The sequence below is a fragment of the Urocitellus parryii genome, chromosome 11 (assembly GCF_045843805.1).
Source record: "Urocitellus parryii isolate mUroPar1 chromosome 11, mUroPar1.hap1, whole genome shotgun sequence".
Classification (NCBI taxonomy): Eukaryota; Metazoa; Chordata; class Mammalia; order Rodentia; family Sciuridae; genus Urocitellus; species Urocitellus parryii.
The window spans coordinates 108,536,508-108,561,471 of record NC_135541.1 but is presented as its reverse complement, the minus strand read 5'-3'; the positions used below and the strand labels follow the sequence as shown (position 1 = coordinate 108,561,471).

General features: G+C 45.5%; 1 protein-coding gene across 1 annotated transcript in view; it reads right to left on the bottom strand.

Annotated features, from left to right (window-relative positions):
* Atp1a1 (ATPase Na+/K+ transporting subunit alpha 1) overlaps positions 1 to 24,666 on the bottom strand; it is a 29,334-nt gene extending 4,668 nt beyond the window's left edge. The window contains exons 1-18 of the mRNA XM_026394106.2: positions 24,391 to 24,666; positions 14,305 to 14,415; positions 13,683 to 13,742; positions 11,847 to 12,050; positions 11,138 to 11,251; positions 10,676 to 10,810; positions 10,430 to 10,547; positions 9,765 to 10,033; positions 9,052 to 9,250; positions 8,606 to 8,715; positions 6,191 to 6,325; positions 5,537 to 5,729; positions 4,088 to 4,263; positions 3,252 to 3,388; positions 2,323 to 2,473; positions 1,612 to 1,780; positions 1,319 to 1,473; positions 598 to 721 (exon numbers count right to left, since the gene is read on the bottom strand). Of these exons, the coding sequence (XP_026249891.1) occupies positions 598 to 721; positions 1,319 to 1,473; positions 1,612 to 1,780; positions 2,323 to 2,473; positions 3,252 to 3,388; positions 4,088 to 4,263; positions 5,537 to 5,729; positions 6,191 to 6,325; positions 8,606 to 8,715; positions 9,052 to 9,250; positions 9,765 to 10,033; positions 10,430 to 10,547; positions 10,676 to 10,810; positions 11,138 to 11,251; positions 11,847 to 12,050; positions 13,683 to 13,742; positions 14,305 to 14,415; positions 24,391 to 24,402 (2,572 nt within the window). The 5' untranslated portion in view covers positions 24,403 to 24,666. The remainder of the gene's footprint in view (positions 1 to 597; positions 722 to 1,318; positions 1,474 to 1,611; positions 1,781 to 2,322; positions 2,474 to 3,251; positions 3,389 to 4,087; positions 4,264 to 5,536; positions 5,730 to 6,190; positions 6,326 to 8,605; positions 8,716 to 9,051; positions 9,251 to 9,764; positions 10,034 to 10,429; positions 10,548 to 10,675; positions 10,811 to 11,137; positions 11,252 to 11,846; positions 12,051 to 13,682; positions 13,743 to 14,304; positions 14,416 to 24,390) is intronic.
* Positions 24,667 to 24,964: the final 298 nt, after the last annotated feature.

Sequence of the window (24,964 nt, the reverse complement as noted above, 5' to 3'; positions counted from 1 at the left end):
GTCTAATGAGTTTTTGGTCATAATGTACATAAGGTGCTAATCTGTTCTACTTCACCTTGGTTTTCACAGCAAGGCCACCCATTAATCTAGAGCAAGACGCTCAGGGTATCTTCAACAGGTTCCCCTGAAGGAAACCAAACAAAGGATTTAGAAATGAAAGGGCATGCCACCTAGACCACTTGTCAGTTGGTCACACTGTTAAACCCAGACATTTCTAAAGTTCTTCACCCTCTATCCAAATGAGTGACAGTTAAGTGTGCAACCCCAGGGAAGGTGACCTTGAGTCAGTGAGACGCACAGTTCCTTAGCAGAACCTGGTGTTCCGCAGGGCTCAGTGAGGAAGCACCTCCTTGGTTCTCAAAGTCAAGCCCCAAAAACAGGGTGCTCAGGCTAAAGACTCAGAGTCTCCACAAAACTCAGCGGGCAGGCGGCCAGAGATTTCTATTTCTCTTCACATGGAAGAAAACTCCAGTCTAAACCCTATATTATGTGGCTCATACTGGATTTGAAGTCTCAGAAATCCGTCCTGATCTGAGGCAGACATGCCACCACACATCCTTTCAATGTGGCAGCTTCCTGCTCAGTGCTGTGGCTCACCAATCTGTCCGTAGGCCATGCTAATCAGCCGCTCATTCACAAGTTTGTCAGTTTTGGGATTTCTGGGCTGTCTCTTCATGATGTCACTCTCAGCTTGCTCATATGCCAGGGAGATGGCAGGAACCTGCAGGAGGGGAGAAAGGACTCACAGTCACGAAAAACAGGGAAGATGTCTTATGAGCCTCTTGTTATAAAATTCTTACTCTCCCTTTTTAAAAATCTTATTTATTTATTTATTTTTGGTACGAGGGATTGAACTCGGGGCACTTGACCACTGAGCCACATTCCCATCCTTATTTTGTGTTTGACTTTAGAGACAGGGTCTTACTGAGTTGTTTAGCACCTTGTCATTGCTGAGGCTGGCTTTGAACTTGCGATCCTCCTGCCTCAGCTTCCTGAGCCATTGGGATTACAGGTGTGCAAAAAAAATTTTTTTTAATCCCATAATATTATAGATCACAGTTTTTTTTTTTTTTTTTTTTTTTAAAAAAGACCAAACCACATAAAAGGGAAGATTCCTATCTGATAAGTGAGTGTAGACTGGAAAATGCTCATACTCATTCTTTGATGCTGAGGTTGGGACACACACTGGCTACTCTGCTCCTAAGAACTCTTTTCCTAACACCAGCCTTGTGGGTCCCAGTAACAAGGAGTGAATGCTCGGGCTGGTGTTGGAGGAGACGTTATTACTTCCTGACGAGTGGCTGTGACATTCACTTACCATGTCAGTGCCCAAGTCAATGCAGAGGATGGTGACGGTCCCCAGTGGGAGTGGAATGTTTGCAATAATAAATATCAGGAAGGGGGTGATTTCCGGAATGTTACTGGTTAGGGTATAAGCAATGGATTTCTTCAAGTTGTCAAAGATCAGACGACCTAGGAAAGCAAGACTTTTACTGTCTGGTGTAATAAAGAGACAGGCAGACTAGAAACTGAACATATCCACCAAGTGCAGACACGGATGCCAACTGCAGTATCTGGATGGTGGTGAATATCCTCAAGCACGACACTCACCTTCCTCTACTCCAGTCACAATGGAGGCAAAGTTGTCATCCAAAAGAATCATGTCAGCAGCTTGCTTAGACACATCTGAACCGGCGATCCCCATAGCAACCCCAATGTCTGCTTTCTTCAGAGCTGGAGAGTCATTAACGCCATCACCAGTGACAGCCACGATAGCCCCCTGCCCAGAACAAGAAGGGAGATGGGTTAATAAAACTTACTGGTTCCAGGGATGGAATGAGGGTGATGCATGCAGCACGATAACGGCCACGGCTCCCCTCCTGCTGAGACTAGACAGACCACGTGCCGGAAGGGAGAAATGAGCATAAACTATTCACCCCGTGTTAACTAGGGCTACCTAGGAATGGCTTTGGTGAATGGAGAACTCTTGGAAGTCTCATTCCTATGGAGACCAGAGTCTCCAAGCCATTTCCATGTATACTAAGTTTCTAAGACTTCATACTGCGAATGCAGATGATGCCACTGAGGATCAGGTTTTCAGCCACACAGTGGGGACCTGTACTGGCAAGTCCTTCTGTCACGGCTTAGCAGTTCATATACGCCCCCATCCCTTATCTGGGAACTCCTGAGAGGCAATGAATACCGTCAGTCTGGCCGAGCGGGCAGGCTCTCCCCCCACCGTGGCCAAGTTCTTACTGGAACTCCGCTCACCGACATGGCCTGCATCAGTCCAAGGGTGCGTGCCTGAGGCAGCCCACTGACCTGTCTCTGGCAGCCTTCCACGATGATAAGCTTCTGCTGAGGGGAGGTCCTGGCAAACACAATCTCGGTGTGGTACTTCAAAATGTCATCCAGCTGCTCGGGTGTCATGTCCTTCAAATCACTGCCATGCACGACACAGGCCTTGGCATCTCTAGAATCAGGAGCAGAAAGAAATAAAAAAGGTCGTCATCCATCACTTCACCAGCACGATACTCGTCACCTCCAGCGGGGATGCTGTTAAACTCTGCAGAACACCGCACACACAGAACGTCATCTCAGAGCTACTTCTTGTGCAGAACTTTACAGGCTACAGGGCATTTTCATATATATTACCACTCAAGTCTCACAACCACTAGGCGGGGTTGGGGGGACTGCCTACTATCTTCCTTTCCCTCATCTTTATCAGACACACATTGAAATAAAATGGCCAAGTTTTAGAAAGTGGAAGAGCTGATAAAAGACCCAAAGCTTACCCTAAGACCCAAACTGAGTGAGGAGGAGGTCTTAAACCTTAACAAAACAAAACTAATTTGTCCCCGTTATCTATTTTACTTTGTTACCAACTACCCCCCCACCCCCACTTTGGCCTGAATTACCTGGTTCTCATTTTATTGTGTTAGTATGGATCTGGAGATTGACAAGGTACTAAGTGTTAGACAGTATAGCTCAGTGGTTAACAGCCCAAAATTGGGACTGTCGGGATTTACTGTAGGACTTCAACAGTTCTGAGGTGCTATGAACCTTTCTAAGCTTCAGCTTCCCAGTGGGAATCATCCCTCTCTCAATGTCACTAGATAAAACAGCACCCAGAACAGGAAGCAGCATCTCAGTGTTGGCGACTGTGCTGAGCTCTCTGGCAGTGCAGGTGGGTTCCCTACCCAGGGACAACCCAGAAGCAAACCGTTACAGAACCAAGCTTCCCACCTTACCTGGGGTTCACCTGGTTCACTGGGATGTTGAGGCGGGCAGCGATGTCTTCCACAGTCTCATTGCCTTCCGAGATGATGCCCACACCTTTGGCAATGGCTTTGGCTGTGATTGGATGGTCGCCTGTGACCATGATGACCTGTGATAACAGATGGGATAACCGACTGAATGTGGCTGCCAGGCAAATGCCCTTAAAAAGTCTTATATGTAGGTAGGCAAGAGGAAATTAGGATAATCTAGCCTGGAATGCCAAAAGGGAAAGAATGCAAACATAAAGCTGATAAACATCGACTTGCTGAAACACTGTATTCACAGAAAGAAAACAAAAAGCCATGCCCAGATTTTATCTCGGTACATGATCACATCACAATGCACACACAGTACCTATTTTTCCTTTTACACAGTCACATAAAAATAATGCAAACTTACCAAACCCAGCAAGAAAAAGATTAAAAAAAATCAGATGCTGGTAAAGGTGCTCTGCATTGCTAGCTGGCATTCTTGAACTGGCCCAATTTTGAGAGAGAATAACATGTAACAAGGACTCAAAATTGTCATTCTTTTTGATGTGATGATAATGCTTAGAATATTGATGTAGAGCAATTCGAACATTTCCCAATTTAAAGCTCCACATCTTTTGCTTTTTACTTTGCTTACTTTTATCTAAAAGCTGGTCTCCCCTTTAATGGCTCATCTGTATGTTTACACCAACATTTTTATAATGAATACTCCAGGTGGGAGAAGCAACGGCCTGCCCCTGAGGTGACAGTCACAAGGGAGGGCCATCCTGAAGCCCAGACAGATAGATGAGGCCAAGGAAGGAGGGGGCTGGCGCTACCTTAATTCCAGCACTTCGACATTTGCCCACGGCATCAGGAACAGCAGCTCGTGGAGGGTCAATCATGGAGATGAGCCCAACGAAGCAGAGGTTTTCCACAGGGAAGTTCACTTCATCAGTGTCGAACTGGAAGCCTTCAGGAAACTGCTCATCGGGCAGAAGGAGGTGGCAGAAACCTGCGAGGGAAGGCAGGGAGCCCATGAGGACCCGAAGCACTGTATGAAGGACCCCTGCTCGGGGCCCGTCCCCTGCTGCATGTTTAGTCTGGAATATTTCTTGATGGTCTCAGTTTTAGAACAGAGGAAAGATTTTATTTAACATGAAGAAGAATACAGAATTGTTGAGAAAAGAAAGAAACACCCCAAAAGACAGAATCCATCACCAAGCATTATCAAGAAAGAAGATCTGTTTCGTGTAGAAAAGACTGAATTGCTAACACGAATTTTGGGCACCAGCCTACCAGGGTTCTAGAGCTGCCACTGACAGTAAGATGTTTAGATTTGGCAAAAAATATTTAATTCTCCATCTCAGCTACTTCCTGTGGGGGGTCACCTATCTGCTCACTTGTTCACTTATCTAAAATATTATTACTGAGCACCGAAGCAGCGACTCATGCTAGCTGCTGAGAGATTAAATGCAGATCAGATGTTCTGCCAAGGGGTGTATTACTCATATTATCATATTAGGATGCCACAAGAGACAAGATGTCCTAGACCTTCCTTTGAATGCGGTAGGATGGTCACAAGGGTCTTTCAAGGAGATAAAAGGTGGCAATTTGGACTCAAGCAGAGAGGCCGATGCTACTTCGGGGGTGGTAAAGGCGCAGAGGCACAGTGACTTAAGAGAAGACGGTGATCTTTGGGTTGGACAGCAGCAAAGGGTATGAACCAGAGAAGGAGACCAACTAATTAGTTGTAAGTTTGCCATGCTGAGGAGAACACTGAGAACCACATAATGAACTTCAAAGCCCCTGTAGCTGTCAGGATAGAGAAGACAGGAAGCAGCCTCGCCCAACCAGGTCACTGCCAGGTTCCGGGCGGGTGCACCAGCTCCCCTGGAGCAGCACAACTATCCCTCTGCAGTCGGGAAAGGCTTCGCCCCAGGCGCGCTGAGAATTAATTAACTTAATTAAACTTGCAGACCACGGCCATCGCAACAAAGGTGAGATAATAAAATTCCCTCCCCTGTCCTTAATAGAACTGACCAACATGAGCCCACAAGCCAGAGGCAAACCATCAGGATTCCCCTTCCCACAGCCCACTGCGCCGATCCTCTCGTAGCACTTACTGTTTTCAAAGCAAGAGGGGGCGAATTAAGAAGTAGGATGGCCCCAGAACAACTCAAAGGAAGGCCAACAGAGGCCGAGTGAAGGTGGTCACCTGTGACTGCCTGAGACTAGAGCACTGGACAGGGTCCCACCCAGGTGCTCCTGGCAGCTCGGCTGCCTACCTAGCACACGCTCTCCGAGGCCGCCCAGCTCCAGGTAGGCGTTCTGAAAGGCGTCTTTCAGCTCCTCGTCCAGGGGCTGCTCCTTGCCGTGGAGGAGGATGGAGCTGCAGCGGTCCAGGATCCTTTCTGGAGCGCCCTTCATCACCAACAGGTGTCGGGGCTCACCGGCGTTGAGGTTCTTATGAATGGACAACTGAGAGGGAATAGTCAGATGGAAACAGGGTTGGCTGCGCCTGCTGGCCATCCAGGAGGAAAACAGGCTTCACTCCCGACTTGGTCTACGTCACAGAATGAACCCAGAATTCCTTTCTGAACTCTGAAGTAGCTCATGTCTGGTGACATAACTTTTAAATGCTACAGAGAAAACTAATACTGTAGGTGCATTCACGAGCTTTTATGAGAACACATGTCATTTTTTATGGGTATGTTCATAAAATTCTCCTGAAGGAAATCAGGGAACAAGGGGAGTGTCACATGTGCCCCCTGATCCCTCTCCCCATCCCACCCCACCCCACCCACCCACCAACAAGTCTTTTGGAAGAGACGACATTTATCCTACTGATATTCTACCCATGTCCTCTTTGGGCTCACGTTCCTCCCTTGCCTTGTCCCCAGCCTGCCCTTGCCCACTCATGCTTCCCTGGATCTCCAGACCTGGTACTTATTGGTGGAGTTGAAGGGTATCTCGACAATTTTGGCGTATCTATCTCTCATCTCCTTCACAGAGCCGCAGCAGAGCTCGATGCATTTTAAGAGTGCTGACTCAGAGGCATCTCCTGCAACTGCCCGCTGTGAAGGAAACATCACCTGTTAATTACCCGCCAAAGCCTGGCTTCACCGAGGAATCACTGGAAAACATGAAAGAGAGTTCTGGACATATTCTAATCCTATCAGGTGAGACCAGACAGGTGAGGAGAAAAGCAGCATCACTAGGACCCAGGGCACCCAGCCCACCGGGTTCCCAGCCCATAGAGTCCAGCTCCAACCTCCCTCCCCAACCCACAGCAGCTTCTGGCAGCAGGCTGGGTGAAGGTGTCACCTACCCTGAAGAGGCAAAACACCCTCCCAACCTGCTTTGCCTATTTTTAACTTCCCTGGCCTGCTGAAAAGTCACAAAGCCAATGCTGTTCCCAACTACATATTTCTGGTTGTGAATCTGAAAATACGAAGTAAGTAAACATTTACAGCATCTCATTGTCCTACAACTTGTAAAAAATGGACGTGGGAAAGGGGGTGGTTTCAGAACTGGGGACAAACTATGTTAAGGGCACAGCAAAGGAATTTATATTCTAAACATAATTCAACAGTGCAAAATTATCTGGACCCGAAGATTGTAAACTGCAGGCTGTTGTCAGTTCAGACGGCAACGTACTCAGCCAGCACTTTCATTACAGCCTCCACTCAGAAGACACATACCTTGTTCGTGTGATACACTTACTGGTGAAACACTCGTATTTTGTCTTACTAACAACATTGCTCGTTACAAATAACTTTTATTCAGGTAAACATCGCTAGTTATAAATATCTTTTACACAGGGCAACATCTGACCCTGACCTTAAGGCTGCACATGCAGATGAACAAATTAATGGTTTCAAATACAGTAGGAATGTGGCTGGGTTTGGTAAGAAACACAAAATAAGCAGGGATCATTCTTCAAAAAAGTCAGTTGTTAAGCAGAGCGAAGCTACTGCTGACCCCTCTACAAGTTAATGGTAATAATGCCAATGACATGGATCAATTCCCCAAATACTTAGATTTGATTCTTGTGAGTTTTGATGTTCAAATCTTGAAAATTTCCACTTTGAGGTATGGAAAAACTCAAAAGCAGGCATCTCTAGTTTTATGCACAAAATAAACATCATTCTTAAACCTGCATCAATTCATGCCAATTTATTTTTTTTTGTTTTGGTACCGGGAATAATTAAACCAGGAGCGCTTTTATCCCTGAGTCAAATCCCCAAACCCTTTTTAGTTTTTAAGACAGGGTCTCACTAAGTTGCTGAGCCCCTTGCTAAGTTGCTGAGGGTGGATTTGAACTTGCAGTCCTCCTGCCTCAGCCTCCCAAGCCACTGGATTATAGGCATGCACTACCCACGCCCGGCAAGAAAGCCTCTTTTAAAGAATAAGCAAGTTGGGGCTGGGGATGTGGCTCAAGAGATAGGGCGCTCGCCTGCCATGCGCAGGGCGCTGGGTTCGATCCTCAGCACCACATAAAAATAAAGATGTTGTGTCCACTGAAAACTGAAAAATACTTAAAATATTCTCTCTCTTTAAAAAAAAAAAAAGAATAAGCAAGTGCTATCTTCACAATAGAAGCCAGTTCAGTTACAGCTAGGCCACAGTTGTTTTGGCAACTCTGTTCACATGGAGAACTACCACAGATAGCACTAGAGGACACAGGGGCCCAGGGAGCCTTGCACAGCACTCCGAACTCCTCAAGGACTCTGTGCACCTCGTGATTCTTCTGACCCTGTGTCTTTGCTTGGGCAACACAGTAAAATCTCAGTCATTCCAAACTGCATGAGAATTCCATGAGGCTGAGCTTATTTTTGTCTTGATCTTATTTTTGCATCATTAGTTAACAAGCTAAGAACAAATAAGATAAGAGAAATAGCTGAGCTATTTTAAGAAAATAAATGGCTTAAGGGATTTACTGGAATCTAGTGTATCCTAATATGAAAATATAATTATCCAAGTCACTAAAGTAGCCCTCAGTGTCCTCTAGGTTAGGTAATATCATATGAACTCAAGACTAGTAAAACTGGATCCTTAGTTCTTTACCAAGAAAGACTGTCTCCCACCTGGGTCAGAGTTTTACTATATTTCCCCTTTTTCCCAAAGAACATGGACCATGGGCACTAAAAGTCCTTCAGAGCTATAGGCAACACAATCTGGACTATCTACATGAAGCCTCCCACAGACAGCCCAAGCCCTCTACAGTGAAGTGACTGGGCACACACAAAGGTAGAGTGCTGCTTCTTAACAGGACTGCTGAGAGGCGGTGCCCATGGGGTGTTCCCAGCCCCCCACCGAAGCAACCGCAGGCCAACCGCAACTCCTGATCATACCTTAAGAATAGGCAGGTTTTCCTGGTTAGCCTGAAACACTGCCCTGTTACAAAGACCTGCGATCCTGGACAGAGCGAGCCAGGTGGCGGAAGTCTTGTCGAAAGAGACACCTATCAGAGGCAAGAAAACAAGCAGGAAAATGACGCATTAACTTAGAGTGCTGCGTTCTCAAGTCATCCCAGTAAAGTCCTCTGTTAAGTATGAAATGCTCTGTCTTGCTCCCTAATGAACGAAACCAGGTTTTAGGCATTTTCCAGGCATGTGCAGGGTACATTAACTTATCTATCAACATGCCCCAAACACCCTTGATTCTTTATAAATGATTAAAAAAAAAAAAAAAAAAAAAAACTGTCATGAGCCTAACAACAACAACCACAAAATCAAAAAGCTAAAAGCAAGCTCAACATTGGCAGGTGGCTACCGTACAAGGCAGCCACAGGTCTTACCGCTCTGATTCTCTGTTGTATCAGCTTCGTGGATTTGATTGTCAAACCACATGTGGGCTACCGTCATCCGGTTCTGAGTCAGAGTTCCAGTTTTATCAGAGCAGATGGTGGATGTGGACCCCAAGGTCTCCACAGCCTCCAGGTTCTTCACTAAGCAGTTTTTCCTTGCCATGCGTTTGGCGGTAAGCGTCAGACACACCTAGGGTGGCGTGAGGAACAAGAGGACTTCACTGAGCCAGGCTGGGATTCTACACAAATACCCGTTATCCCCTAACGTGGAAGAAATTTGTCGAAAATTACATTCTTTTCAACTGTCTTCTGAATTCTGAAGACACGATGGTAATAGGGATGTGGGGCTTCCTCCCCGCAAAAAAAAAAAAAATTAAGAAAAATAATAATGGCCAAAGTTGGGCCCATTGGTATGCTCCCAACCCTGCCACTAATCCCAAAGTTCTTCATTTCTCCATTCCACTGTTCTGGATCATGTGATCATTTAGGAACACAATGTAAATATTTGGGTTTTGAATAAACACATGCTGAGGTTTTCTCACTATCAAAGCTCACTACATGACGGGGTGCTGCAGAAAGATGACATACAAACACGAGGAATAAAACCTAAGTGGGCAACCCCTTAGAAGAAGCCAGCATGTGTATTTGGCACCATTGCATGCCGCACTGAGGGGGGGTGACCACGCCTTCCCCGAGCCTCTCACCGTGACAGTGGCCAGCAAACCTTCGGGCACGTTGGCTACAATGATACCGATGAGGAAGATGACAGCTTCAAGCCAGGTGTACTCAAGGATCAGAGAAAGGATGAAGAAAGACACACCCAGGAACACAGCCACCCCCGTGATGAGTTGGATAAAATGTTCAATTTCTGCCGCAATGGGGGTCTGGCCCCCTTCCAGCCCAGAAGCAAGGGTGGCAATTCTTCCCATCACAGTGCGATCCCCGGTGTACACAACAATACCACGTGCAGTGCCTGAGAAAAGGGAGAGAGAAACTGAACCAAACTGTGTACGGAACAGGGATGACAGTCCAGAATTTGCACAATGACATAGGTTGGTTTTAGAAAGGGGCAAGATAAACGTCTTTAAAGCTCTTTGGTTGCTTTTTGCCGTCTGTTTTAAACCTAAGTTTGGCAAAGGGATTTCTACCCACTGGCAGTACAGCAGTTGCAATATTCATAGGGGACTGGTGCTGTCAACCAGGATACCTAGGTTTCCCGACGGCAAGGAACCTCCTCTGCTCTGCACTTGATGTAAGCTGTCAGAAATGGAACCAGTGGAAGAAGAGCAATTGCCCCCACGGTTTTCCTGTGTTGTTAGTGCCCAAGGTAAATGCGTGTCATGCCAAATGGCACCTGAGAATGGTTTACCTTCCACGCAGTTGGTTGAAAAAAAGGCAATGTTCCTTGTCTCCAGGGGGTTTTCATTGGTGAAATCTGGAGACCTAGTCTGGGGTTCCGATTCACCCGTGAGTGAGGAGTTATCCACCTGTGTGTGTGAAAACAATGAAGGGTGCCGTGTGAATACGCTGGCCTCATCAGGGGCTTCCGATCCCCAACTGGATCTGCCCAAGAAGCAGATCCAGCTACGAGAGGTTTTTGCCTAGAAAAACCTACCTTGCAGCCATTGGCAGATATGATTCTGAGATCGGCAGGGATTCGGTCTCCTCCTTTCACTTCCACCAGATCCCCAACTACAACTTCTTCCGCGTTTATGCTCATTTTCTCACCATTTCGAATCACAAGGGCTTGCTTTGGAAGGGGAAAAACAGTTTATATTGTTAAATGGATACCGACAAGGAAAGGGTGGTGTCCAAAACAAGAAAACGAAATTATAAATGACCCCCATACTTCTAATTATCTGAATAATAAACAAAGATATTATTCATCTTTGGATTTATACGAGATATCAAAGCTTGCTCAGTAGTCACGTATTTTTTTTTTTTTTTTAGATACTGTGCTTGCTTTAAGAGTTCATGTTTGGATGGAGTCACTTAATAGTTGGAAAATCTTAACTTGACATTGGTTCACATTTTAGGGGCTAAGTCACCCAGGGGGGAAGGACAAAGCGTGAGGTACCTGAGGGACCATGTTTTTGAAGGATTCCATGATCTTTGAACTTTTAGCTTCTTGATAGTAGGAGAAACAACCAGTTATGATGACGACAGCTGACAGCACCACTCCAAGGTAGAGCTGGGAGGGCAAAGACAAGTTAGGACAGTGGCTCTTGGGAAAGAACTGGGGACATTCAGGTCATTTTTGGCTGAATAAAAAGCAAACATTTAAACAAGAGAGATAAAGTCTTCAGAAATGCAAAACTCATTTCTTCTACTTTTCTCTCCAGATCCTCCATACAGAAGGGTCAGAAATAGTCACAGACACACCTGTTCACTAATGTTAGACTTTTGGAAATATCCTATATGAATTCATTTCTCCTGTGTTACTGAAACAAAGAGTTTTGTTTTGTTTTTTTTTTCAAACAACTTCTGACTTCTGAAAGAATAGCTACCAAACATTTCTGGACAGGTGTCATGTCATGTGCCAACTAGGAAAGCTGTTCTCTGTCATCTAAGGACCACAGCTAGACCATAGCAGCTGCCTAGGGTACACATCTAGTAGGAGAACCCAAGAGTGCAAGGTGGAGGGAGAAGAGTGAACAAACTAGGAAGAAAGTGTGCTTAAACCCATCAGGTAACTAGTGGTAAACTTAAAAAAAAAAGGGGGGGGGTGGGGGGATGGAGACTTGTTGTGTACCCCTCTAATCCACATGCACAATTACAGAACTCACATTATCGTTTTGAGGTTCCTCTTCTGTGGCAGCTTGAATGCCATAAGCCAAGAAACAAAGAATTGCTCCAATCCATAGCAACATTGAGAATCCCCCAAAGAGCTGCCGGCAGAACTTGACCCATTCAGGGGTCGTGGGAGGGGGTGTAAGTGCATTAGGACCATCTCGGGCCAGGATCTCAGCAGCTCGTGCAGTTGTCAAGCCCTGGGGAGAAGGCGAATGCAAGATAAGGCAGGCACCAGTACCTGCAAGCTAATGTGCTTCCCTGATAGCTGGGAGACTGCAATGAAGGATATACGGAGGAAACAGCTTCCCAAGCTGCTGAGCCAAGGTAGAACCTGGCAGATCCCTCCATGACTAACTCTGAGGGTTTGGGAAAACGAACAAGGCCAAGTTTCCTGACAAACTCAGAACACTGCAATTAAAACTTAAAAAAAAAAAAAAACGATTCAAGGACACATCTGAATCCAGCCTGTTTTTCTTCCTAAGTTCCAGATCAAAGGATTCATGATAAATTGCATTTTTTCCAAAAAGATTATCTATTTTAACTACTCAGTTTAGTTTTGCAAATTAAAAACTTCAAGTATTCTATGTATTGACTCTGTCAGGGAAAGGAGAAAAAACCCTCTGCAAACTTCAGAAGGAAAATTTTCTGTAGAAATGTAACCTCTTGCCAGATTAACAGCCAAGTTTTAAGAATAGAACTTTATTCTTAGGATGGCAATTAAGATAGTCATCTGGTGGGGAAGGGCTCATAAATGTGCATATTTTAACTAACTCTCAGTAAACCTATCAGGTGAAAAGTATCAGTGGGAAAGTCCACTGTACAGATGCCCTGCTATTTTCTCATGGGCCAAGGTTCACTGACAATACAGATATATGACTCCCATCAAGTTGGGAAAATAAGATTATTTGGTCTTATCAAAATACTAAGCCTAAAAAGAGAATATAAAACACATTTATGCCTAAAGTATTAGTTTAGACATATTCTGTGTCACCATTATGTTTAATATTAGAATCCACTCAAGAGTTTGGGGAAAGCAGAAAGAAAAAATGAAGCAGTCAGAGAAAAAAAAACATGGAAATATTCAAGACCCTCTCTGCCTCAAGTCCATACTGGATTAATAATAATAATAAAAAATTATAATAAGAATAATCAACACAACAAACAAACTTCTAAGCACTATCACCAGGTACTTAGTGTTGTGCTTTAATCAACCTGTTTAATTTTCATGACAATTCTTTCAGAACTACTATTAAACCCCTTTTAGATGTAAGGAAATCGCTGATTATGGTGGCTCACACAGGTAATCCCAGCAACTTGGGAGGCTGAGGCAAGAGGATCACAAGTTCAAAGCCAGCCTCAGCAACTTAGCAAGACCCTGTCCCTAAATAAAATATAAAAGGGTCCGGGGATGTGGCTCAGTGGTTAAGTGCCTCTGGTTTCAATCTCCAGTAACAAAAAAAAAAAAAAAAAAGCAAGGAAATAAATCCAGAGCATTTCAGTAACCTACTCAGGCCACAGCACTCTTCAGTAGACTCTAATAGTGACTTAGTGAGATGACACGGGCAGCGTGCTTAGAGATAGGGTGGCGCAGGTGACCATGTCAGCAACTGATTTGAGTTGAGGCCCCTCTCACAGCTCAGGGTGGCCAGGGAGTCTTTACTGAAACAGTGACTACGTATCTATTAGGCATTCAACACATTTCAGCCTCTTAGTCACTGTCTATAAAAATTTAAAAGGCCTCCTCCCATCCTCCAAGAGCCCCCAAGGTCAGACCTATGACACGAGGCAAAATGTGACAGGGTTCTGCACAAGTTTCAAACAAAACATACTCGGCTCAAGTCTGTTCCGTATTTACGATGAAGTTCATCAAGGCTGAGTTTATGGTCATCCTAAGAGAAAACAAGAAGAAAAGAATGAAACACTGTCGCATAAAAGAGCACCATTACTTATTCCTATCTTGCAGCTCATCTCTTCAGTCGGTGTGCCCGTACCAGTGCCCAGTGGCATGGTAACCACACAGCTCTTGCACAAGCTAGCCAATGCCAGGTGATGGCGGTCCATTATCGCCTGCCACATCCAGTCAGGGAGACCCAGCAGCTTTGAGATCTAGTAAGCCTTGTTTGACTTCTTTAGAGTCTAGATAGGTTGTGTTGGTGGACGTCTGAAGAGATTAGAAGTCCCCCAGGTTCAAAATAAGCCAGAGAAAAGCAAAAACCACGAGATCAGCTGCAGCCCCCTTCTGTGGACTTTTGACTGCGCCCAAAGTTTTTAAGTTTTCTGATACTCTAAAAGCTTTTAAAGTGTGAATTTTAACATAAAATTAATTGGGTAAGAGCTATCCCAATGCTATGACCTCTTATAAAATAAAAAACAATTCCCTGACTGAAGGATTGGGGCAGGGGTCTGTATATTTTTAAGGAGAACAGAAAGCAGCCTTCCTCCAGTACTTACCATAGAAACTTCTTTCTTTAGTTCATCCATATCCCTCTCCTTCTTGGCCTTTTTGCCTTTTTTGTCGACATGTTCTGAAACGGCTGCAGGTTCATACTTATCACGTCCAACCTACAGGAGAACGTGGGAAAGGGGTGGCTATGAACGATGCGCAGCACCCGGAGACTGACAGGTCTGCGGCAGGGCATGCCCGGAGTTTTAAGTTGGGCCTCATCATTTGGAACGGTCGCTGGAGTAACATTCCTGAAAATGTCCGCGGCGATACAGCATACTACGCTGACAACCATCTACACCCACGTAAGACACTCCGTCTCCACCCAAGGGCACGAGGAACAGGAGGGAAGTCAGAGCAGGCCAGCCTCAGAATGGCCTTGACAGAGAAATTTCCATTTGGGGTGAATAGGGAGAGTTGTGCCACCACCAAAATCCCTATTCAGCAGCCTTCCATCCTCCCCCCAGAAACAATGGAACCATCTTTTACATTGTTACCCAATTTCCTCAGCCACGGCTTTCTGAGAAGATTAAATGACATATCTAAATGCTAGCTGCTTTTACATTGTGTTTAAATTCTTTACATTGCAAAGTCATATTATGTATTGGTTTTAAAAATCGTTACTACTCACATAAGACAATGACCTTTCCATCCTTTCATTCGAAAAAAAGTCAGTCTGAAAGTCCCTAAAATTCTTTGAGACCCCCCACCCCAAAGGGAGTCCCCACCTCATTTTGTCACCTAAAAATGAAATCCCCCAAATCAAAGTCACTGGAAATGTTTTGACATAAGCAGCGTGTAGGAAAAACGTGTGCACTATCACATAATTCACAGGATCCACCTACGCCTCTAGAAAACTGGAAGAATATATACATATATTTTTTTTTAAAGAAAATGTTGATTCTATAGTTTAAATTTAGATTGTTCCACTCCCCCACCCATTTAAAAAGCCTGAGCTTATCTACACGAAGCCTCAACTTGGTGCTATGAAGTCAGTCCCCAGACCAGACACCCACTCCCCAGTCTACTTCCCACAACTACAAGTTAGGGGGCCAGGTAGGAATGAGCAATTTCCTTAAAATGGAGAAGTGGAGTTACTGTTATTTCCTGGCTTGCCCTTACTCATTTCTAACTTCCAGAAGTCCATTAACAGTCACCAAACCAATACTCAGGAACTCGTGGGTCTATATTATTATATTTTTATTGTGCTGAAATGGAAGTTGAAAAGTATGTCTCCGTCATAAGTAATCAAGCTGCAAATAAAATACAGTATTCCCACTTGAATTTAAGACTCCAAAGAGAAATCCTGCTCCACATTAGTGGGTGTGGGAGATATTTATATCAGTTACATTGTTCGACTTCTGCGGTCCTTGGCAGTGTGACTTGACAAAAAACTTCTTCCAAGAGAGTGGGGTACTTTAGTTTTCATCTTATCTGTTCAGAATGGAGCAGGTCTAAAGATAGTCAACATTCTTGACATTCTCCTCACCGTGCGGCATCCACATTGGTGAGTGCCTCTTTTGAGTACAGCTCTTGGTGCCAGAGTTAAAATGAAAAATAGTCACACACACATTGGAAGCAGAGAGGCCAACTAAACAAAAGGAAAAGAGAGGGAGGGCTTCTACCAGTGAGGAGTCCACAGTCTCAAGTGCCACTACCATCACATACTTCATGGGAAAGCACAACACTTAAAAAATCATTTTAAAGACACTGACCAGGCATCTCTAAGATCTTTTATCTGGCCAGTCCTGTTTTGACTTTTTAAAATCCAGTTCACAAAATTTTAAGGAAGCCGAGTACATTAAAACATATGTCAATAAATGGAAATCAAGAGTTAAAACCCCTCATCCTCACCATCTGTATGCTTTGATGACTCTCAGTTTTACAATATTTTCCACTCCAAAAGAAAGGGGGAGAGAATTTTTGGAGCAGCAAGGCCTTGGATGTATTCCAAAGTCTTATCGCCGTTCACAAAATAGACGTCTTGCTTGCAGCTCCATAGCTATCAATGGTGAGCTAGTTGGGAGAACCTAGATTCCCTAAAAACTCCCTTTTCTTCATCAAATCATGCCACATAAGGCAATAGTTTTAAATGAAGTCATCTGTGAAAAGGCACATGAAAAAGAGTATCCACATAAGAAATTGGTCTTTCTTCAAATTTTTAATTTCTTCCCCCACCAGGCAATGTTTGTCCCAAACTAAGCAGCTTACTCAATTTAGTTCTTCTCCACAAAAGTAAAACAATAATTTAAAACTAGCTGATCCTAGCAAGGATCAAGCAATACTTAAGTTCCTGTCAGTTTTAATTACTACAATTTCAAACCTGAAAAGGTCTTGTGTGAGCGTGAGCGTGTGCGTGTGTCTGGGGTGCTGGGTGACACAGGTGACATGGGTAAAACTGGATCCAACAGTATTTTCTTTATTATTTCTTTTAAAAGCTTTTTTTTGGGAAAACAAAGGTCACCATAAGGAGGAAGGACAAACACAGCATTTTTTCAACTTCAGCGACCTCCCACTAGTTTGGGTACTGGGCCTGCAGACCCTTCTCCAGTCAGTAAGTCGGGATCACTTCCCCACTCCCATCATGCACCATGGCACCCTGCTGACAGTCTATGAGGAAAAGTCCAAGGGACACTCAACAGGCCACACTATCCTCATAAGGGCCACCGGTAAAACTACAGTGGGTGGTGGGGTTTTTTTTTTTTTTTTTGCTGTTGTTGCTTTTCCATTCTAATTTAAGAACTGGGAAGTCACAGAGAGGGCAGGGGCTCTCCCAGTGTGACATAGTTTCAGCCCGTGTCACTGTTTCATCCTGTGCTTCCCATGACTTTCTTCTGTCTTCTCAAAGATTCACTAGGAATTTTGCTATTTCATTCATGTACAGAGAAAGGAAATTAGACCCAGGAAGAGGAAATTCTTGACAAGAACCAAAGTTAAACCATGTAACAAGTTTCAATCATCTAGCGATATATTCCAAATCCTCACAATGAGTGAGGGAGATGGCCCCAAGACCTTCAGAGAGGAAGATGCTCCTTCCTCTTCTTCAGTAATTAACTGCTTAAAGGGGGAAAGGGTGTGGAACACATATGACAGCTACAGAGAATTATCAAAAAATAAGCAGTGAGGGGGCGGGGGAAAGGCCACACTAAAAAATGCAACAAAATTAGAAAAAGAGCGTACCCCTTCAGGTCTACCTAAGCACAGTGGCCACCAATAGCTGCCGGCCCCAGCCCCCAGTCTTCATTGATTCGTCCACCTTGCATTAAGGACAATCCCACTAGGACATCCTAAGTCCTGTGGCCAGGAGGGATCTTGGGCGTATTTTAGACTTCTGAAATTTCTGCTGAAAATGATCAGAGGAAAATAGGAAGCTCGAGGTTCTCTCTTCCTTTAGACAGCCTGTTGGTGATGCTTTGAACTCAGCCTGTAGTCATTCTAGTTCTGCCACCTGCCAGCTACATGACCTTGAACATATCCTCCTCCCCAAAATGAGAACAGCACTTGGCATAACTATTAGAACCTACAGAAGGCATCTCGATAGTTTGATTAGTCAAGGAACTGTCACCAAATCTGGAAACGACATATCTACAAACCGCAGTTTCCAAAACCTACAAACAGAAGCTTTGGACTAGGGGTACAAGGAGGGCAAAAGTAACAGCCCCACATGCAGCCCACTTCAAGGTTGGCTGAGAGTTGTAGAAATGGCACCTTTGAACTCAATTTGGCAAATTCTACCTTGGCAGAGAAGCCAGGGGATAGCTCTAATCCGGCTGGTTGCCCAGAGGAACTGCCTATTTTGGGGTTAACATAAAAGGTGGTGGAGTTTGTGTGTGTGTGTGTGTCAAATTTTCCTGGGTAACATATTAAATCATCATCAAATACAGTTGTATATGTAAAGGCACTCTGCACAGTGCCACACAGAGATTATGATGTTAACTTCATTCCAATTAACATATACTACTGCTATTCCTCACTTTCTAAGAAACTCTTCAAACCCTTAAAGAAAAACAACTTTGGGCACTTTAAAATTTCATCTTGTCAATTAAAACTTAAAGGAAATATCAAATCAACAAATGATGAACCCAGTTTATTTTATCTCCTTTGGTTCCTAAAACTAAGTGGTATAGTTTACATACAGGGAATTTTCTAGCCAGGGACCTGAGGCTGAGATGGCCCCGTCTGAGGGAGGAAGGACACACATTGTCATGATACAGTGGCTGCTCTCCAGATACCTGAGAGACTACTATGCCTTCCTGCTCCTCCTCTCACTCACCCAGACACACATGCTGGAGAAGAGATACTCCAATATGGCCAAAGCTGGAGGTCCCTTTGAGAGCCTGGCTCACTACCTATCACTAAACTTGGGCTGCAGCCCATCAGCCAGCAGGGGACAAAAAAGAACTGCTGTACTTCCAGCCATGGGGTTCCCCGTCATCCCAAGAGGAACACACAGGACTTAACCTTTGTTCCCCCCCCCCCCCCGCATCTGCCCGAATGTAAATTTCAACAAGCCTACCAGCCTACCTAACTGTAATAGCATGCATCTATAATTGCTTAAAAAAATGAAAATCCTAAAAATGTTAAAAAGTGTACTTTAAAGTTGCTCTCGCTTAGAAACATATTTAGTTTTCTCTATTTATTAAAAAATGAATAACAAAAATGAACATACACATATATACCTCTGAGGTTTCTCAATGGGATACTTACTCTACCTCTACATTAGGCACGGAAACAGTTAAAACTTCTGCTTCTTTCTTAACATCCTCCATTTGCTTTCCTCTTCATCTCTCACCCCACCTTTTTCTTTCTTTCTTTCTTTTTTTTTTTTTTTTTTGCCAGATCAATCTGGTTTCAGAGACAACAGATTCATAACTGGCAAAATTGTGAGGCCAAATCAATTCCAAGTATTTTTTTTTGGGGGGGGGTGGTTTGGGGCTGAAACCCAGGGTCTTGTCCATGCTAAGAAAGTCGTCTACCACTGAGCCACACCTTCCATTCAACCCTGCATCCTCAACTGATACCCTGAAGCCTAGACTGGGAAGTAAAATGACTGTTAAAGGCATCCAAGGAAATAAACAAAAATGGTGTTATGGAAGCATCACATGGAGGAAAAGGAAAACATGAGGGTAAGCCCTAAAGTGCCCCAGGGCCCCAGATAACATCATGATTACAGACTAGGAAGATAAACACCAAAGCCCACTGATCACAAAACCTTAGGCTGATTATCAGGCCCCCAAACAATGCAAGTCCCAAAGATAAAGCATAAGGCACCAGGAATCAACTTTTTAGATCACCAACAGAGAAGATCAGATCATTGTTACTAAATAGGGTTTCAATAAAACCAGATAAAGAGATAAAGTCCAAATATATTTCATTGTAAACTCACAAAGAAACTAGAGAATGAGGCCTATTGGATAAAAATCCCTTGGCTCCAGACCCCAGTGAAACCAGAGAGAAAGTACGGGATGGTGGGCACCTCTTTTCTCGCCAACATAACCTGCTACTCCAAGTCGGTCAGATAAATGCAAGGAACTTCTTGTGGATTCCTGACAACTGATTTCAGCACAATTAATGAGGTGAGTCATATGCAAAGAACAGTCTCTCTCTGACTTGGGCCAAAGAACACACTTCCCTTCATACACTCAATTCATAGCAATGGGAGAAAGTTCAGACCAGACTCGGTTAACGTTTCCTTTCCCCAAAGCACATTCACAAAAGGGCTTTAAAAAAGGAGAAGACTTAAAAGTCCTCCTCATTTCATATTATCACGTACTGGACACCTTATTTTCAGAGTGATCTAGATTTGGACAGCGCTGGCAGGGATGGGGAAACATTTTGCCCAGTATTTTGCTGTCCAAACCCAGCCACTCTGATTACCAAGAGCCCATCTGATCTGACACTCGTGTTTCTCCTTCTGGCCTGCTAGCTGGCACAAGGCCCTGGGCAGCTAGAAGAAAGCAGCACAGACCTGTATCCAAGTTCCCATCGCAAAGCTCAAGAGTCAGATTCGCTTTACAAGACTTAAAAAAAAAAAAAAAATGTAAAATGATGACCAATTATGATGAAAGTCCTTTACTTGAAAAGTGAAAGTAGATGAATACTCTTAAGATGCTATTCAATATATTTTCTTTGGGGGGCAGAGATAACAGTTCTCAGCAATATCAATGGACACTTTCATTTGATTTTTCCTTTGAAGAGCGACTCACAGTATTTCCCAACATTTTCAACCTTTAATATGTTTTTTTTCAGGAGAAAGAAAAAATTGTTCTCTAGCTTTGAAAGGGCTCACAATTAACTGAGAAACAGCAAACTCAGTTCAAGATCTGATGTTCTCTCAATTCCTATTACTTTGTAAGCCCCAGCACACACTGGCCCTGTGCTCGATGCATAAACAACACAGATGACTCCACTTGATCCTCAGGGTGAGTACTCTACACCTGGGCCAGACCAGAAAATGAAGCGTCAGGATTTTTTCTTCTTCTCCTTTTTAAACACCTGCTTGTTTTCCAAGGAAGCAATTATTTCACTTTTCCAACAGAATCTTTCAAAGCTATTTAAAGCCTCTTTTTCATTCAGTTTAGGTTTATTTAAAAGAGCACAGTCTGATCTGAAGAAAAAGCCATTTATTGCAGTTTTTGCTAAAATAATAAGCAGACAATGATTTCGAAGGGTTCCGAGATGGAACATGGGCGAGTGCCAGGTCTATTGTGCTTTCAGATGTCGAAATTCACTTCTTATTTGTAAATGTGAATTAGGACTAACACTCCCAGCAGTCTACATTTTTAAAGTTCAGCCCTCACCTGCATAAACACCTTACTGGATATTCTGAAGCAGCTTCTTAGTTTTTTTTTTTTTTTTTTTTTTTAAAGGCTTGTTTTTTGGCTGTTCCCCATCTTCTCAGGTTTATGATGCAGGCCTCCCCCTTTCCTCCCCTCCCACCCAAAGGTGAGTCACTGTAGTGCTACAAACTTGCTGGCAGAGAACACTACAAATTAACAAACAGAAAGTTACCAAAAGAGGATACAACCCAGATAAGAGGGTACAGAAAGAACCCAAGAGGCAAGGAACTGCTACACTTAAACATACAATAACTAGCAGGGACCAGTGAAAGGCAACCTCAAACTCTTCTCTAGCCCCCCCCCCCCCCCCAGGGCAGTTCCTCCGGTAACCCCTCCACCTGCTCCTGGCCAGGCCAGCCAACTTTCCATTTGGAGGACTCTGGCTTACCATGTTTTGAGTCTAAAGTACTAGCTTTATAGCAGCCAAAGAATATTTAGTCACACTTTCAAGTTGAGCTTCAAAAGGGCAGCTGATAATGTCACCATGCAACCAGGATTTCTGCTGACATGTGTACCCCAGTGCAGCCTTCACTTGATCCTTTCCCTCGCCCCTCTTTAAATCACTACCCATTTTTTTCCAGGTGACTAAGTTAATATTCAAACCAAACCTAGAACTACAGTGAAAAGTATGGTGAGAACTCCCTCCCCCATCTTTAGTAAACTTGAAAGAACAGAGTTTCTTGCAGTTCTAAACAGTTATGGTGTGTACCTTTGGTGAGCTAAACAATTGTGGGTGGTAGGCATGGCTGAGGACTTAGGCCAAGTCACTGGCAAAAACACCCAATAAGAAAAAAAAAAGGGGGGGGGGGACAAAATCCTATTTCATCCAGGAATGATTCAGCAAGAGCCATTCTTTGTTTTCTTACCAAATGCTAGGAACTAGATTTTTAAGGACATAAGAATTACCTGAAATATCATCAAGACATAAACCCTAAACAGTACTGAGAAGAGGAGGGGAAGATATTAACAATGACCTTAAAAATTAACTGCCGGCACAGGCTTCCTGGTTAACCAATTATCAGCAGGGCTTTAGTCACCACTCCACCCACATTCTAATCCCCATGTGGAAAAATCCCAACATTTCGCTATGAAATATTCTTCCGAACATTTGGATTATCACGATAAACCACTGGGACAGGCACACGCTTGCGCGCGCGCGCACACACACACGTACACTTGCAACCTAATAATCAATGATTCAGGGAACTTCAAATACTAAATACTACACAGCAGACAGGCACTGTGCAATCCTATGTTAACCACAATCTGCTTGCACACCAGAAGACAACAGGGTCATGTCTACATTTGGATAATGCCCTGATCATTAAGACATGTGGATTGAACATCCACTAACTACTAAGGTATATTACTACACTGTACCACTACTGGGCATGAGTGTGTGTTTAAGAGACATCTAGGTCATATGGACATTAACTTACTTACCTAAACATCTGCTTGGCCTAGAATTCAATACCACAAATACCTCAGTTTCATTTGAAGAATAACTTTAGAGTCATGCCTACAGGGCAATGGTGAAGGAGTAAGTGTACCTTTAGGCTTGAGATCACATGCTGTTCAGGAATCAGGGACGTCTGTTCTTTCACTGACCAACCATTTGACCTTGAGCAAGTCACTTCACCTTCCTAGGCCTCAGTACACATCTGTGATCTCTACACTCCTTAAAATCAGTAATGTATCTCCATTTGGGAAAGAAACAAAAAGTCTCTTAAGGGAAGAAGAGATAAAAAAGAATGAGCTTTAAAGAAGGAAATATTTATAGGAATGGGGAAAGGTTAGATGGTGTAGTACACAATACAGGCCACTAACCCAGTTTCCATCCTGGGGAGGGGGAAACGAGGGCAGGCATTCAGCTCTTTGCTCTGATGCTACCTGACCAGGACCAGACCTCCACATTTTATGCTTCTAAAAACAACACATGGTATGCATTCGCACTCGATCCCACTCTCCCTCCCAGGCCCAAGCCTTTCAATCACCTTCTTCAAAATCTATTTAAAGTCACTGAAGAATGGGCCCTCCCTCTGCACCCATCTCTCTGTCCACATCCAGGAGCCTTAGAACCAGCAAAGATCTATGGGGCGCGTTAGGCGCTAAGCCCTGGAGAGAAAGGAGTGGATTCTCCCCCACCTGAGTCTCATGACTCAGTGCTTTTTCGTTCCACGGACAATTTTTAGGGTCATTTTGTGTAAATTTTTCTCCATTGGACTTGAGCTCTTTTGGGGTCCTTAATTCGGTGTTCTGGAGTGGCTACAGAGGGTTCCAGAAATGTGAGAAAGCGATGTTGTTCGCGCTGGGTGCTACTCATTCTCCTGCCCTCCAGATAGATGCCTCTTGGGTGCTGGAAACCTGCAAGTCATTCCTACCCCCGTGTGCTACCCAAGTCTTTTTTTTTTTTTTTTTTTTTTCGGGTTTATTGTACCCAGAGGCCCTGGTTGGTTAGTCTGCCATCCTTCAAGGCCCATCCCTCGAATAAATCCGCACACCTCTCCCCACCGTCCAGGCAACTCGGATTACCTCGGGCGCATCCTGTTATGGAAAGTGGCCCAATAAAGCTCTCAAAAGTATACCTTAAAGGCCATCTTAGGGCGGTGAAGACACACCCTTTCTGGCACCAGCACGCCCGACTGGCTCCGCAGTAAGGGGAAGCCAGTTTTTTCCTTTGGGGGAGGGCGGCCGCCTCGGCGGGGAGCTGGCTAAGCCCCAGCGCTTCCACAAGAAGGAGCCTCGACCCGGAGGCTGCCCCCGCCGGCGCCGGGCCTCGGCGGGAACGGCAGCCGGGGAGGGGGCCCCGGCGGAGCGCCCCAGGGGAAGGGGAGGGGCGCGCCTTTCCTCCGGGCACGGAGGGAGGAGGGAAAAAGGAAGAGGAGAGACGGGAGGTGAGGGCGGCCGGGGCGGGGGGAGCCGGGCTCGGGGATGCCACCGGCGGCCCGCTCCGTCCCGCGGCGGCCCCGCTATCTCTGGCCCTCCTCCTGGCGCCACTTCCCGAGCGCGGTCCCCAGAATCCCCCCCCCCGCCACCGCGCGCACGGTCTCGGAGGCCCGCAGCCTCTGCCCGCGGTCTGCGCACCGCCCTGCGGCTGCCTCCATTTCCAAAGTGCGTCGTCTTTTAAGCCGCGCCGCGCCGCGCCGCGCCGCTTCCTCCTCCGCGGCCTCCCGCTGGCTGCGGTGGCCCTCCAGACTTCCTTCTCTTCCCCTCCAGGGCTCCCCGCGCCCCTCCCCGGGGTCACCGGACACTCACCCCCTTCCCCATGGTGGCGATGCTCGGTGCCTGGCGCCCGGTCCGGTCGCTGAAGAATAGAGAGAAAAAGAAGAGAGCAGCTCCCGGCCGAGCGAGCGGGGCCGGGGGAGCCTAGAGGAGGGAGCTAGGGCTGCCGCGGGGCGGGAGGGAGGGAGGGAGGGCGGCAGGCGGCTCGGGTCGATGCCGCCGCCGCCGCCGCTGTTGCTGCCGCCGCTGCTGCCACGTGTCCGTCTCCTCCCGCCGCTGCTCTGCGCCCCAGACCCCGCCGCAGCTCAAGCCCGCGCCTCCTCCTCACTTCCTAAAATATGCAACCTGCGTGCTGGCCCCGCCCACGCCTCACACGTCACCGTTACCGGAGCAACCTGACACCGGCCTCGGGGCTGGCTCCGCCCCCGCCCCAAGTCCCACCCTCCCCCCGGGCCGGGAGCGCGCTGGCTGCGGCCAGTCCCGGCTCCAGGCAGGAGGGCGCCGGGGCCCCGGGTACGGGTGCGCGTGCCCGAGTCCCGGGAGGGTGGTGGGGAGCGCTTCCCCACTGGGCAGCAAAGACTTAGAGTCCATGGTACTCCGCGCCCTT